Source organism: Sarcophilus harrisii, chromosome 2, assembly GCF_902635505.1.
Source record: "Sarcophilus harrisii chromosome 2, mSarHar1.11, whole genome shotgun sequence".
Lineage (NCBI taxonomy): Eukaryota > Metazoa > Chordata > Mammalia > Dasyuromorphia > Dasyuridae > Sarcophilus > Sarcophilus harrisii.
The window spans coordinates 252,977,365-252,993,883 of NC_045427.1; the positions used below are offsets into that span (position 1 = coordinate 252,977,365).

General features: G+C 33.7%; 1 protein-coding gene across 4 annotated transcripts in view; it reads right to left on the minus strand.

The window, feature by feature from the left end:
* Positions 1–16,519, minus strand: part of RYR3 (ryanodine receptor 3) — a 708,417-nt gene that overhangs the window by 244,762 nt on the left and 447,136 nt on the right. For all 4 annotated transcript variants that reach the window (XM_031952023.1, XM_031952026.1, XM_031952025.1 and 1 more), the window contains exon 32: positions 12,905–13,070. In XM_031952023.1, coding sequence (XP_031807883.1) covers positions 12,905–13,070 — 166 coding nt within the window. The remainder of the gene's footprint in view (positions 1–12,904; positions 13,071–16,519) is intronic.

Below are 16,519 nucleotides of genomic sequence, written 5' to 3' on the forward strand. Positions count from 1 at the left end.
CAGAAAAGAAGAATGACAAATGTTGGAAGGGATATGGGAAAAAATGACATTGATGCTGTTGCTGGAGTTGTGAACTAATTCAAACACTGTTTAGAGCAATTTGGAGGTATGCTAGGGAACCATACATACCCTTTGACCTAGTAGTACCACTATTAGGCCTATATCCAAAAAGAGATAAAATAAAGAGAAAAAGAACTCTCTCTCTCTCTCTCTCTATCTCTCTCTCTCTCTCTCTCTCTCTCTCACACACACACACACACACACACACACACACACATCTTTTCTGCTATCTTTTCTGATAGCAGAGTGTTTGTAATTGGGGGAATTCCATCTATTAAGAATGGCTGAACAAACTTTGTATATTATTATGATGGAATATTATTGTGCTATAAGGAATGATGAGCAGAATGCTTTCAGAAAAACTTGGACTTAAATAAGATGATGCAAAGTGAAATATACTGTGTATAAAGTAACATCAATATTTTAAGAGGAGTAACTATGAATGACTTAGCTATTCTCAGCAATACAATGATTCAAGACAACTCTGAAGGACTTATGATGAAAAAATTCTATCCATGCTCAGACAAAGAACTGATGATGTCTGAATGTAGATTAAAGCATACTTTTAAAAATTACTTATGTTTTTTATATAACATGTTTTCTTATAATTAATATGGATAATATGTATTGTATAACACGACTAACATGTATAACATATATTGAATTGCTTATCTTCCACTGAATGGGGTAAAGGCAGAGAAAGGGAGAGAATTTATAATACAATTTTTTTTTGGTTGTTGTTGATTTACATCCTTTGTTGTTTTTTTTTTATTATTATAGCTTTTTATTTACAAGTTATATGCATGGGTAATTTTTCAGCATTGACAATTGCCAAACCTTTTGTTCCAATATTCCCCTCTTTCTCCCCACCCCCTTCCCCAGATGGCAGGTTGACCAATACATGTTAAATATGTTAAAGTATAAATTAAATACAATATAAGTATACATGTCCAAACAGTTATTTTACTGTACAAAAAAGAATCCGATTTTGAAATAGTATACAATTAGCCTGTGAAGGAAATCAAAAATGCAGGCGGACAAAAATATAGGGTTTGGGAATTCTATATAGTGATTCATAGTCATCTCCCAGAGTTCTTTCGTTGGGTGTAGCTGGTTCAATTCATTACTACTCTATTGGAACTGATTTGGTTCATCTCATTGCTGAAGATGGCCACATCCATCAGAATTGATCATCATATAGTATTGTTGTTGACATATAATACAAACTTTTAAAACAAATGTTAAAAAACTATTTTTATATGTAATTGGGGAAAAATAAAATACTAAGAATTTTTTAAAAATTATTTTCATACAGTCCACTCCTATTGATCAAACATGAATACCTATGTTTCTATTGATTCCTAGATGTCCATTTGAAAGTATTTACTCAATTCTGGTGTTTCCATCAAGACTCCTTGGAAATATTTATTTCATTAAAGCCTGCACACTCACTTTTGTCAAATAGGTTATTCTTGGTTGTAAGAATTTCTCTTTTGCCTTTTAGAATATAATTTACTCAAATCTTCCTTTCCTTTATAATTACAGTTATTAATTCTTGTGTGATTTTGAGTATTATTCCTTAATTTTTTTTGCCTGCTATAAGTATTTTTTTTTCTGATTTTGAAATTCTAATCTTGTGTGAAGGTCAGAATACAGAGAACTGACTAGATTGAAACTAACCTCATCGATCTCTATTTTGAATTGTTGCTATCTTCTCTTTATAGTTGTACTGGGACAGCAATTAATAACTATTGAAAATATATTTTACTTTTCATTGTTTAGATGATTACATTATTAACTGTGAGAAGAAATATTTTACAAATGGTATGGTAGTGTTTAATGGGAAGGTCTAGAGTGATAGTAAGAAAGAATATTTTCATTATTTTGGACGCTAACTCTTTCAGAATAAAAATGTGTATAAATATTGATCCCCATATTCTCCTTAGATAATTGAAAAATGAAATGGTTACAGAATTGGAATAACAATCATCCTACTGCCAGGAATCTACTCATGTGGTTTGATCTATTAGGTATCCACTACATAAACAAGTTGAAAGAGCTCTTATCTTTATTTCAAAGTAGCATAGAGGCCTGGAATTTTCCTTCATTAGAATATTATTCTTCAGAAGTAATATCACAAATGGGACAAATGAAAAGAAATAATAAGACTTAGTTTTAGAAATGTATGTAAATCACCTTGGAAGACTGGTAACAACAAGCCACATTAAAAAAAAAAATAAGGAAACATATAGAGAAGACAAATTACCAGTCATATGTCACATAGGAAGTATTGCCAAAGACTGAAAGAAAAGGAAGTTAAAATTTTTCCATTCTGACATTCATAACCATTCCTTGAAGCAGCTATAATCTTTTTTTCCTAAGTAATATACCTTTTAATTTTCAAAATATATGCAAGGACAGTTTTCAACATTCACCCTTGCAAAACCATGTACTCCAAATTTCTCTCCTTTCCTTTCCTCCATCCTCTTCCCCTACACAGCAAGTAATCCAATATAGGTTAAACATGTGCAATTCTTCTAAACATATTTCCACATTTATCATGTTGTATAAGAAAAATTAGATCAAAAAGGAAAAAAAAATCCTTTTCTCCATCACAAGGAATTGGAATTGGCCTGAGTCACTTCATTGTTGAAAAGGGTCAAGTTCATCACAGTTAATCATCACATAATCTTGCTGGGAAGCAGCTATAACTTGAGAAACATAAAGACCTTTTTATTTGAGTCATTTGGCTCAGTTGCTTCTATATACAACCTGTTAGACCAGTTTATTAGAAATCTCTGAATCTCTGGGACATAATTTTGGTTAAACTCATAGGATCACAGAATTTTAGATTTGGAATTGCTTTTAGACAACATCTAGCTCAACTTTCTCACTTTTTAAATGAGGAATGTGAGGTTCAAGTAGGTGAGATTATTTTCCCAAAGGCACTAAGTAAGAGAGGCCAAGTCTTTTGATTCCAATTCCAATGCTCTTTATATCACTGTTTCTCAAAGGTCAGGATTTCTGAAATACATAATATCAATCAATCAATAAACAATATGCTAGACACTGTGCTTGGCACTAGGAATACAAAGACAAAACACAGACATCTCTGACTTATAAGATATAAACTATACACAAAATAGACACAAGGTAAATATAAGATGAGTGGAGGATGAAGTATAATCTGAAGAAAATGGTAAAAGCCTCTTGTAGGTGGAGGTGATTGAGCTGAGATTTAAAGGTGACTTCTAGGAGACAAAGATGAAGGAGCACATTTGAGGCAAGGCACAATTGTGTTAATTGAGAAGGCACAAAGATAGTAGATGAACTATTGTGTCAGACAAGTGTTTATGAAAAGAAGTGATATTAAAATAGTCTGTAAATGTAGGATATAGATAAAATTATGTAGGGCTTTAATTACCAGAGGAGAAATTTAGAGCTTAATGTGTAGGGGGGGTCTGTGTTTTAGGAATATCAGTTTGACAAATACATAGAGAATAAATTGTTAAGGACAGAAATTTGAGACAGAGAAATCAGTTAGGAAGTTATTCCAATACAGATTAAGAGCAAGGTTAAGAGATCCTGAAAGAGGGTGGGGCTACTGAGTGGAAAGAAGATAGACAAGAGATGTTGCAAAGTTAGTATCATCATTATTTGATGAATTTCTGAGAAACCAGCCTTGAGGGAGATTAAGGAAGCAAGTATGATTCCAAGGTTTCAAATATGGGAGACTGGAAGGATTGTGTTAGTTTTGAAGAAATAAAGAAAAGTAGAAAAAGGGTGGGTTTTGAGGGAAAGCTAATATCTTCTTTTTATTATTATCATTAAAACTTTTTATTTTCAAAACATATTTTCAACATTCATCTTTGCAAAATCTTGTGTTCTAAATTTTTTCACTCCCTTTTCCCCACCCCCTCCTTAAGACAGCAAGTAATACGTTAAACATGTGAGTTCTTTTATACATATTCCCACAAGTATGCTGCACAAAAAAAATAAGATCAAAAAGGGGAAAAAAAAACAAGAAAGAATGAAATGCAAGAAAACAACAACAACAAAAAGTTAAAATACTATGTTGTGGTCCACACTCAATCCTTACAGTCCTCTCTTTGAGTGCAAATGGCTCTCTCCACCACAAGACCATTCATTGGAAATGGCCTGAATCATCTCATTGTTGAAAAGAGCCACATCTATCAGAATTGATCATCTTATAATATTGCTGTTGGCGTGTACAAAGATCTCCTGGTTCTGCTCACTTCACTCAGCTGTAAGTCTCTCTAGCCCCCTCTGAAATCATCCTCCTGATCGTTTTTTACAGAACAATAATATTCTATAACATTCATTTATCATAGCTTATTCAGTCATTCCCCAACTGATGGGCATCTACTCATTTTGCAGTTCCTTATAAAACTACAGAAAGGGCTGCTACAAACAATTTTGCACATGTGGCTCATTTTCCCCTTTTTATAATCCCTTTGGGATTTCAGGCCCAGTAGAGATAGTGCTGGATGAAAGGGTATGCACAGTTTGATAGCCCTTTAGGCATAGTTCCAAATTGCTCTCCAGAATGGTTAAATCAATTCACAACTCCACTGACAATGTATTAGTATCCCAGTTTTTCCACATCCCCTGCAAGGGCTAATAACTTCTTTGGGGGTCATGGTGCATCTGATGTATGAACATATCTTCTAATTCAAAATGTCCAATAAATAGCTGATGAGAAGAGAGGCTTCAGATGGATATATATACTGCAGGAACATCTATTGGAGCTGATGAGATCACCAAGAAAGGGAATATCAAAGAAGATAACTCAGGAAAGAGCTTTGTAAAATATCCATAGGGAACAGGAATAGGGATTGTACCTATGATTTCATTGGTATAGTAATTCTCAAATAAGGAAATTCTCTTTACCAATGTAAATTGCTATATTTTCTGAAAACTTGTTAGTTTAGGGGATATCCAGAACATTGAGAGGTAACTTGTTTAAAGAACTTATTTAAAGTTGTCTAGGGTTCAAAGTAGTATTTGTCAGAAGTTAGACTTTAACCAATTTTCTTGTGGTTCCAGAGACAGCCCTACAAATACTATGCAATGGTACATTCACAGATATTTTTTTAATGGAAAAAAGTTAGGAAAGTGCTCCCTTCTGTGACTGTACTTTTAAATTAAAACCATATTCCTTGTTTTATAATGATTAGAAGGGCTTCTGTCCAATCAGATTGGAAAGTTCCTATTTTCCTGGAGAAAGGTACATAGGAAACATAGGTAAATAGGAGTATTGAAGAAATCTAACTGAGATGCTGGATCTGCCTTGACACTATTGAAAAATTTTTGCTTATAATAATTATTTTTTAAACTTATAGACACATTAGTGGTAAGGAAAGGAAACTGAGGAGGAAACTTGTGATAGACTTTTTCTATTACCACTGTTTTTCAGTTCTTAACTATCAAACAGTTCTGTCATTGTCCCTCAGTTCAAACACCAAGAAACTGATGTTTTTTTTTTTTTCAGAGAACAGAAATATTAGTTAGAAATGCTAGTAATATGTGACTCTTTCAATTCATATAACTCTTGGATGCCATTAAAATTGTTAAGTTGGCAAAGTAAAAAGCCTATATGTCAACTTCTTTTAAGTCTGCCTGTTTTATTTTGGCACTCTGATTCTCAAAAACTTTTAATGTTTCTTCACTGGCATTAAAGGTCCTATAAACTTTAATCTCACATATTGTTCCAACTTAGTCCCCTGCTTTTTCAGTGTGAAATCTCCACTCTAGCCAAATAGATCAAACTCAAGGTTTACCAAAATACCTTATATTTTTCCAGGAATGCCAATTATTAATTTGATGAATACATATTAGATTCTAACTACATCCAAGATATTTGGGAGAATACAAGCTAAACAAAATATGATCCTAGACCTGAAGAAGCATAATGTGATTTATGAGATGTATAAACAACATAAAAAGACTTAAGTTCTTTAGGGAGGCTGTGAAATATACAAAAAGAAGAAATAATATAGGCAGGAGGTACTGAGGATTTCAGCTAGATGATAGAAGTAGGAATAGAAAAGGGAAAATAATTAGAGAAATATTGTAGTTACAACATGAACTGAATTTAGCAAATGACTAGATGAGGGGAATAAGGAAGAAACATAATTCAAAAAATGCTATTGATTGGGATGGAGCCAAGATACTAGGATGAAAACTAGCATTTCTGCCTAGTTCTCCCAAAAGGCCCACACTCCCAAAGTTAACATTGAAAATGTGCCAAATGAAATTCTAATGGGGAAATGGCAAGAATAAATCACAATTAATCATTTTCAAGTAATAATAGCTTAAAAAATCAAAAGGAAAGGCTTATGGACACCAGGGTAGGGTACAGTTATCCAGGAATACAGTACAGCAGCAGTAGCAGCCACTTGGCAGATGGAAGCAACAAGGGGTTGTGGCAGCAACAACAATGGTGGGAAGTTCAGTGTTATAGGACAGTAAAATGACTGAACACCCTTAGCAAAAAGTTGAAGGGGACTCCATTACTAGTATTGGAAATAGGAATGGATGCTATATGACAACTCTTTCACTTATTACCCAGTTCTATATCCTATAGTCCATATTAGAGATGAGCGGGACTAAGGATTCTATTTGTATAAGGAGAAAGAAACAAGTATCATAAACATAGCTGAGTGGCTCTAAGCTAAAGAATAGAGTAGAGACTCTGTTCTCACCTGTAGCCCCACATGTAAGTTTATAATGGAGTAAACTAGCGCAGGAAACCACAACCAAAGGGGAAGCTAGCATTTCAGTAGCTCTGAATTTGTAGAACTTCCCACCAAGCTGTCTGTGGAAACTCAATCATGTATAAGACAACAGTCTAAAATCAGATCAAGGATTTGCAGAGTACAAACCAGGAGAGCAGTGAGCATATCTCTCCCTGGACCACATTACTTTGAAAGCACTAAAATCTTACAGGGACCACAAATGAGCTGTAAAAGTAGCAGAAAGCCATTAAAGATAGAAGATAAGGACATTTCCCCTCCATTCCTTACCAATCTCCACTCCCGAGGTGAGCAGAACTTAATAAGGTATTAAGTCCAAAGTCAGTAAGTTGGCTGGAAAAAACTAACAAACAACAAATAGGAACCTGAACATAAAAAATTACTATGAGGATGCTTAAAAATATCTACAAGTGGGGTATGGAACCAAGATGGACGAGTGAAGCCAGGAGGCTGCTCAAACTTTTCTAGTTTGCCTTAAAAACCATATGAAAGCAAGCCTCTGAGCAGAATCTGATGGAATGAAACCATTCTCGAGCTCAAGATAAATTGGAAAAACTTTAATGAAGGTCATTCTCACTGGTGTAAAAGGGGTGTTCATCCCAGCTCAGACAGACTCTGGGAAAGGCAGTGAGAGGATCTTAATGATAGCAGATCAGCAACTGACACTTAGTCCTGGCTCAATAGTAAAGCAAACCATTAGGGCAGTCCCCAGGCCCAGGTCAAAAGAAAAATTCTGAGAAACCAGGCTATTTATTAGAAAGAGCAGATAAAGCTGCCCTCTGCAAACACAAGGGGCCCCTGTGCTTAAAGCCAAGGCTCAGAGCTGCACAGAAAGCTTGGGTCGGTATTCCCTTTACCCCAGGAGCAGAGCTTGACCTTGAAAGTAAAAAAAAAGAGGAAATACCAAAAAAAGGGAAAGAAAATGAGCAAGAAACAGAAAGGAATCTTGATCACAGAAAATTACTATGGTGACAAAGCCAAAACATCAACTCAGATGAGTACAAAATGTCCACAGATGAAATATCAAAAAGTGATATGAATTGGTCTCAAGTCCAAAGAGATGTATTGGAAGCACTCATAAAATACTTTAAAAGGCAAATAAGAGAGGTAGAAGAAAAATTGAGAAAATAAATGAGGTATACAAGAGAGAGTCAATAGTTTAGAAAAGGAAGGCAATTCTTTAAAAAATAGAATTGGCCAAATGAAAAAAAAAAATCCACTGCAAAAAACAACACCTTTAAACATAGAATTAATCATCTGGAAAAAGAGATACAAAAGCTAACTGAAGGAAATCACACATTAAAAACTAGAATGGGGCAAATGAAAGTTAATGTCTCTATGAGACATAAAGAATCAGTCAAACAAACTTAAAAGAATAAAAAAATGGAAGAAAATGTAAAATACTTCATTGGAAAAACAATTGACTTGAAAAATAGATCCAGAAGAGACAATTTATAAATTATTAGTCTACTTGAAGGCCATGACTAAAAATAGAGTATGGATAACATTCTTCAAGCGATCAAGGAAAACTGCCCTGATACTCTTAAAAAAACAGAGGGGAAATAGTCATTAAAAAAATCAATTGATTACCTTTGAAAAAAGGTATTTCACAAAGAAAACCCCAAGGAACATTGTTGCAAAATTCCAGAATCACAATTGGAAGGAAAAAATACTTCAAGTTGTCAGACAAAAACAATTCAAATATTAAGGAATAACAGTCAGGATTATCCAGTATCTGGCAGCTTCTACAATAAAGTATTGGAGGGCCTGGAATACCATATTCTGGAAGGCAAAGGATCGGGGTTCAAGCAAAACTTAACTACCCAGGGAGACCAAGCATTATCTTTCAGGTGAAGCAATAGATCTTCAATGACATAAAAGACTTTCAATCATTTCTACTGAAAAAAACAGAACTAAACAGAAAATATAATCTTCAAACACAGTATCCAAGAGAAGCATAGAAAGGCAAATAGGGGGAAAATATGTACCATTTAAAGATTAAACTGTTTACATCCCTAGATAGGAAAATGATATCTATACTTCTAGAGAACTGCATCTGTCATTGCAGTAGTTAGAGGCGGGCATCACATGGATGGAGGATGTGGTTGTTAATGGACTCTGATGTGGTGATATCAGAGAAAAAGACATTAAGGGTAGGGAAAGGATTGTACTGGGAGAAGAGTAAAGGGAAGATATAATGGGACAAATTAGATCACATGAAGAGGTACAAAGGAAAGAGGGAAGGAAGATAAATATTATCTAAAGCTTGATCTCAGTTTTGGCTCAAAGAGAGAATAACTTAATCATTCAGTTGAGTATAGAAATTTATTTAACTCTATAAAGAAGTAGGAGAAGAAAGGAAAAGAAAAGGGAGGGACTGGATAGAGCACATATAAGAAAAAAGTAAGAGGGGGTAATAGAAGATAAGATAATGGGTGTGGTGGGTTAAAAAAAAACAAATCACTACTAAGGACAGAGTGGATAGAAAGAACAAAAGTATCTACAGCAGAGAAAATAAGATGGAGGGGTACAAAGTTGGTATTCATAACTGTGAATATGATTGAAATGAACTCAGCCATAAAACTGAAGTGAATAGCAAAGTGTATTAAAAAACAAAATCCTACAATATGTTATTTACAAGAGACACATATGACACAGAGAGAAATATACATAGTAAAGGTAAAAGATTGCAACAAAATTTATTATGTTTCAGTTGAAGTAAAAAAAAAAAAGCAGGAGTAGCAATTCTGATCTCAGATAAAGCAAAAATAAAAAATATCTAATTAAAAGAGATAAGTATGGAAAATGCATCTCGATAAAGGGTACCATAAACATGAAATAGTATGCACCAAGTGGTAGAGCATTCAAATTCTTAGACAAGTTATTAAGCCAATTACAGGAAGAAATAGACAACAAAACTATATTAGTGGGGAACCTCTACTATCCTCTCTCAGAATCAGATAAATCTACAAAATAAACAAGAAAGAATCTAGGGAGGGTAATAGGATCCTAGAAAATCTAGATAAGATAGATCTCTAGAAGAAACTGAATAGAGATAGAAAGGAATACACTTTTTCTGTCAGCAGTACATGGCACCTACACAAAAATGATCATATATTAGGCCATAAAAACCTCACAATCAAATGTAGAAAGTCAGAAATAGTAAATGCTTCCTTTTTAGGTCATGATGCAATAAAAATTATATTCAATAAAGGGGCAGGGAAATGTAAACTAAAAAGCAATTGAAAACTAAATAATCTAATTGTAAAGAATGAGTGGGTAAAACAACAAATCACAGAAATTCTATAATTTCATCCAAGAGAATGACAATAATGAGGCAATATACTTAAACCCTATGGGATGCAGCCAAAGCAATTCTTAGGGGAAATCTTATATCTCTAAATAGCTACATGAATAAAACAGAGAAAGAGGAGATCAATGAATTGGGCACGCAACTAAAAAAAGCCAGAAAAGGAACAAATTAAAAACCTTCAATTAAATACCATATTAGAAATTCTGAAACTCAAAGGAGAGATTAATAAAACTGCAATTAAGAAAACTATTGAACTAATTAATAAATTAAGAGTTGATTTTATGAAAAAGCAACAAAATAGATAAACCTTTCATTAATATGATCAGAAAAAGGAAAAAAAAATCACCAGCAACAAAAATGAAAAGGAAGAATTTAACCACCAATGAAAAAGAAATTAAATCAATAATTAGGAACTATTTTGTCCAACTGTATAGCAGCAAGTCTGACATCTGACTGAAATAGATGAACATCTACAAAAATATTAACTGTACCGATTAGCAGAAAAGAAAATACTTCAGTAGTTCCATTTTAGAAAAATAAATTGAACAAGACATTAATGAACTCCCTAAGAAAATCCAGGGTCAGATGGATTTACAAGTGAATTCCATCAAATGTTTAAAAAACAATTAATTCCAATACTATGTAAACTATTTGAAAAAAATAGGTAAAGAAGGTATACTGCCAAATTCCTTCTATGACACAAATATGGCACTGATATCTAAACCAGGAAGAGCCATAACAGAGAAAGGAAATTACAGACCAATCTCCCTAATGAATATTGATGTAAATATTTTAAATAAAATATTAGCAAAGAGATTACACTAACTTATCAGCAAGAAAATACACTATGATCAAGTGGGATTTATACCAGGAATGCAAGGCTGGTTCTCTATCAGGAAAACTATTACCATAATCGACTTATCAATAACAAAACCAACAGAAATCATATGAGAATCTCAATAGGTGCAGAAAAAGGTTTTGACAAAATACAGCATACATTCCTATTAAAACACTGAAGAACATAGGGATTAAAGAACTTTTCCTTAAAATAAGGTATTTTAAGCAGTATTTATGGCAATGGCATAAGCCATTATGGCAAGCATTATTTGTAATGTAGAGAAACTAGATGCATTCCCAATAAGATCAGGGGTAAAATAAGGATGTCCATTATCACTTCTATTATTCAACATTGTACTAGAAATGTTGGGGCATTAGCAATAAGAAAAGAAAAAGAAATTAAGTGAATAAAATAAGCAATGAGGAACTAAAACTATCACTCTTTGAATTTTAGGATTCTTACAAAGTGATAAGTTGGTTATCTAATTTAGCATGGTACTTAGCAAATTCTTTAGCTCACTAATGTATTTAAATACTTATTGGAGTTCTACAAAATTCACAAGTCCAGGAGATTCACAAATTCAGTGGAGGAAATTCACAAGTCACAGCTCCCACAATCCCACTCTTGGAGGAAGAGTCAACCTTTGAGTTCACACCTCTAAAAGAGTATATAAAAGGACAGGCCTCAGCCAGGAGTTAATTGGGGAGATTGAGAAGCCAGGATTCAGTTGGGCAGAATGAAGGATTTAGGAGAAGAGAGGCTGAAGCTGGAAGAGGCAAAAGACTAGCAACAAGATTTCTTGGAATGAAGGAGAGAGACAGGCCTCTAAGAAAACTAACCAGGCTATTTTGAAGGAGACAATAAAGGACTGGCTGCATTTGAAGTGATTATTGATCTGAACCGAAACGAAGGCTGCCTCCAGAAGCCCCCCAAGAAACCTGCTCCCAGAGAATGATTATATTTTAGAGAAGAGAACACTACATTTGAAGATACGATATTTTTAGAGAATCCCAGAAAATCATCTAAAAATCTGTCCAAAATAATTAACAGCTTTAGCAAAGCTACTGGATATAAAATAAATGTTAATGGACTACCAGAATTTCTATATATAACTGACAAAGCCCAGCAGAGACAGAAAGAGAGATTGCATTTAAAATAATTGTAGATAATATAAAATATTTGGGTATCTACCTACCAAGACAAACCCAGGAACTATATGAACACAATTACAAAATTCTTCTCACACAAATAAAGTCAGATCTAAACACTTGGAAAAATATCAACTGCTCATGGGTAGGACAAGCAAATATAATAAAATTAACAATTCTGCCTAGATTGTTGTACTTGTTTATTGCCATACCATTCACTAATAACACTTAGAAATAGTCAGCAGGCCCTAATGGGATTTGTCACCTATCAATCCCAAAATCAAGTTCTTAAAAGATGTAAAGGTGATTTTGATTCAAGACTTCATAGTGTGGCTCAGTCCCAGTCTGCTTTCTTCTTTTTAACTGGTCTGTAGGCCACCTAATTGTTTACTTGCTTTTAAAAATTGTACTTATTTAAAACTGAAAAGAATCATGTCAGCATGGAAATCAGATGACATAAGAAAAATAAGAACAAATGAGATTTAAGAAGAAATAGAAAATGACTATACTATATCATTTCAATTTCTACATCCTCCCCAAATATAACTGCATTTGACAAAACATTATTATTAAGAGTCTCTAAGATTTAAGATACAGACACTGGTGATGATAGTTTAGAAGCTTTTTTTTCCAGTGCTATAAAAAAGCTACTGCAGCTAAAACTATTTTCGATCTTATAAGAGAGATATGAAACTAGAATATTGATGCTTTACAAAGCATACATGCACTGCTACTACTCCCTTCCACTTTGTTCAGCTGCTTCCAATACCTGGTAACAGGCTTCCAGTTCTTTTCCATTGGCTGAGAAGGATATCATGCCTGTAGCTAAGTCAATGAGGCAGCCAATTTCCAAGTCCACATTACTTCGACTCGATCTCTGGGAACTGGTGATTACATCTCCACCCCAAACCATGTAGCAGTTGCTACGCTTTACACTAGGAATCAAAATTGAAAAAAAAAGAGGATTAAAAGGTACTAAGGCTAGCCTCTAGGATCTAATAATAATCAAAGCTGAGTAATGATAATCCCTTGGGTAATATTATTTTACATGTGTATCCAAAATTGATCAACTTGAATAAATTTTCCTAAAAAACCCTATCCTTTACCACAGTTCAGCAAACATAAATCATTACTCTCTATAGACAAGTCAAAATTTGAAATTAATCTACCAACTATTACCTGAAGAAATTATTTGTAGATATTTGATTTATCATCATAAGAAGGCCGTGAAATAAGGTAGAAATAGTGGCATTTACACTTTATAAATGAAAAAAAAATGAAGCACCAAAATTATGGAAGCATGCTTAGGGAATGATATAAAGACAATTATATAAAGAATGCTATATCTAGTATTTAGGTCAATAATGCAGGGGGAAATGTAGTAATCTTGTCCATATTTTTCTAAGATTTATCCTTATTAAACAAAGCTACAGCACATAGAATTTGTCCTTGGAGATTCTTCTAATTCTTTTGTTGGTATTCTCTTTCTCCATGATGCTCTGGATTAGAATCAAATTACAAACTATATATAGTATAATGAGACTTGTTTCAGGGATATTTAGATTTTAATGAGAAGCTCTTGAAGACCAAAAGTCCTTAAGTATTCAAAGAATTCAATCTCTAATGAGATAATTTCAAGGCCTAAAGATTGTTGTGAAGGTTATGCCAATGAAGTTGAAAGCACAATAAAAGCTTCAAGCATTGTTCTGGTAACAAATTACATCTACTATTTGAGGACTAATCTCATTTTGTGTGGGGAGGATAGATAAGAAAGTTTTTTGAATTTTGAAGCAGCATAGAGCATCTTATAGCTGAGGATATTTTATATATAGATTAACAGCAGACCAGTCCATGTTTCTTTACTCTAGCCCACCCTCCAAAAGTGAACTTTTAGACTAAGCTATTTTATTCTAATTGTTAAGGGTCAATTATAGCTAGTCTGCCTCAGACTCAACTATGTATCCGTAATGTACCTCTTCCTGTCCTATTGCACCCATAACTCTACTGCCCCGGTCTAATTTCCATGTCTTGTTTGGGGAGTTATAATCATATCTACAAATTGCTTCTGAAAGGAGAATGTCAATTGATTTTCCTATTCTTCCATTCAAAGGGCTCTGTCAGTGGAACACATCAGTTGTGATGGGAGATTTTGGGAGACAGAACACCAGAAGAAGAGATATCTTGGATTCATGGGAGACACTATCTGCACAGACACTTATAGTAATATCTATGCTAATTAAAACTTGGAGGTGTCCAGTGGGTTAATCTAAGGGTTAGTAACTGGGCTTAATCTAAGCTTCCCTGTTAATACCCAACAATACTGAGGCTTGGAAAGTATGAAAATTATTTCTTCCATAATGATGTAGTTGACAGAGATTGAAAAGCTTTGCCACTATCACCCCTTACAACAATCCTATGTGGAAGAATAAGAAAGGTGAGTAGCACCTGGAAATTTTCAATGGGTTTTCACTCAAATGTTATGGCTGCTATTGATCTCATCAATGTTGGAGATAACCTTCATTAATGTAGCCTAGGTGTTTTGTGAGTGGTAATGGCCTTGGCAAATCTCAATTTTTTTTTCTACCTGTAACTGCAATTAACTAGGAATAATTTGTCTACACCTAGAATAAGTCTAGTATATCTTTATCATCCTTCCCTATTGCTATCTGAATTCTCCCTTATGCTGCTACTCTTTTGTGCACAGAGACTTAAAAAAGGTTCATTTCCAGAGGCCACTGATGTCTACCACTTCATTGATATCTACCATTTTATAGATGATATAGCATTGACTAGATCAGATGAGGTACGGATGATAGTATGAGGTAAATCTTGGTGTCAATGTAGGCCCTAGAATACACTGTATATAAGAGGCTTAAAACTTCTTAATTATTTTGGTACAGAAAACCCCATCTATGATAAGGATCATAAGTGATAACACTGTACATATAGACTGGATGATCTTAGCCCTATTCTCATTTCTACTACTTTCCATCAGGAGATCCATTATGAATTTTGTTTGATATCACTGATGACAAGGATCAAAAATAACATTTTTTCCAGGGTCCATTACATTCTTTCTTTCTTTTTTTTCCTCCTTCCTTTCTTCTTTTCTTCCTTTTTGGTTCAGTTGTTTATTTTCAACACACACTAAATTCCTATTCTATTGCTTAGTTCGCTCATCTCTGGTATCAAGTCTATCAAACAAAAGACAAATGGGCCATCTAAGAGGAAGGAGGCCCCCTCAAAGAATTTTAGTACTTTGCTACAAAGGGTAGAACTGTTGGAGCCTGATCACATAGACTAGGTAATTTTCTTTTCTCAAGAAAGGCAGTGAAGCTGTTGTAGAGACTTAACTATTTCAAGTGTCTAAGATTTGAACTATTGATAGATTCCTGGCTAGCTAAGGCTCAAAAAGCATTTAACATAAGGAATTGGGCCTCCTTAGACTTTATATACATTCTCTGCTGGAGTACTAATCAATCGATCAAGTGTGCCACTGTGGCATAAGTGCAGGTTATAAGAACTGCCATAACCTGAACATAAGCTGTATCACTGTTTTTACTGTAAAATATCTTTTTATAATATATTAAGTAAACTTTTAGTTCTTTCCAATTTTGAGCTTCAACCAACAGAACTTAAGTAAGGTGTGCTAAAGAACACCAGACTGTTAAAGTTATACTTAAAACAATGTATCCAGAGCTGAACACAATATTCCAAATGTAGTATACTAGGTTTGGTACTTGAGTTGACTTATATAGAATATGGATTTTACTACAACTTCATGATCTCTTTTTTATAAATTGCTGTATAGTTACTTCTACTTATGAAGTTAATTTATTTATGGAGCAAAGGTATAAGACATTACATATGTGCTCATTTAATTTAATCTTTTAAATTTGATAAAATATTCTGATCTTTGATGCTTTTGGTAAGTTGCTGGTAAGTTGCTTATCTGAGTGAGCTTTGTCAGGTACAAACTATATGCAAGCATGCCATGATATCCATATTCTTGATAAAAACTCAAACAGAAAGGGACTAAGAATATCAATCCCCCTCCCATTTCCATCAAAAGAATTCCTACTATGTTGACAATGATTCATTAATGACTATGCTTTGAGTGTGACTATTTATCAATTCCCAATTCCACTTAATTACACTTTCATCTAGTTCATATCTCTCCAGCTTGCCTATGGAAACAGCATAAGAAAATCAAAAGTTTTCCTAAAACCTTGGTTGAGCTTTATCTATAAAATCTCCTTGATTGACCCATCTATTTAGTCTGTCAGAAAAGAAAATAATATTTCTTTTTTTTTTTTTATACAGTTCAGGTTCAAGTGCTTGAATTGAAGCTAAAGGTGCTTTCTACAATTCACATATGCCCCTC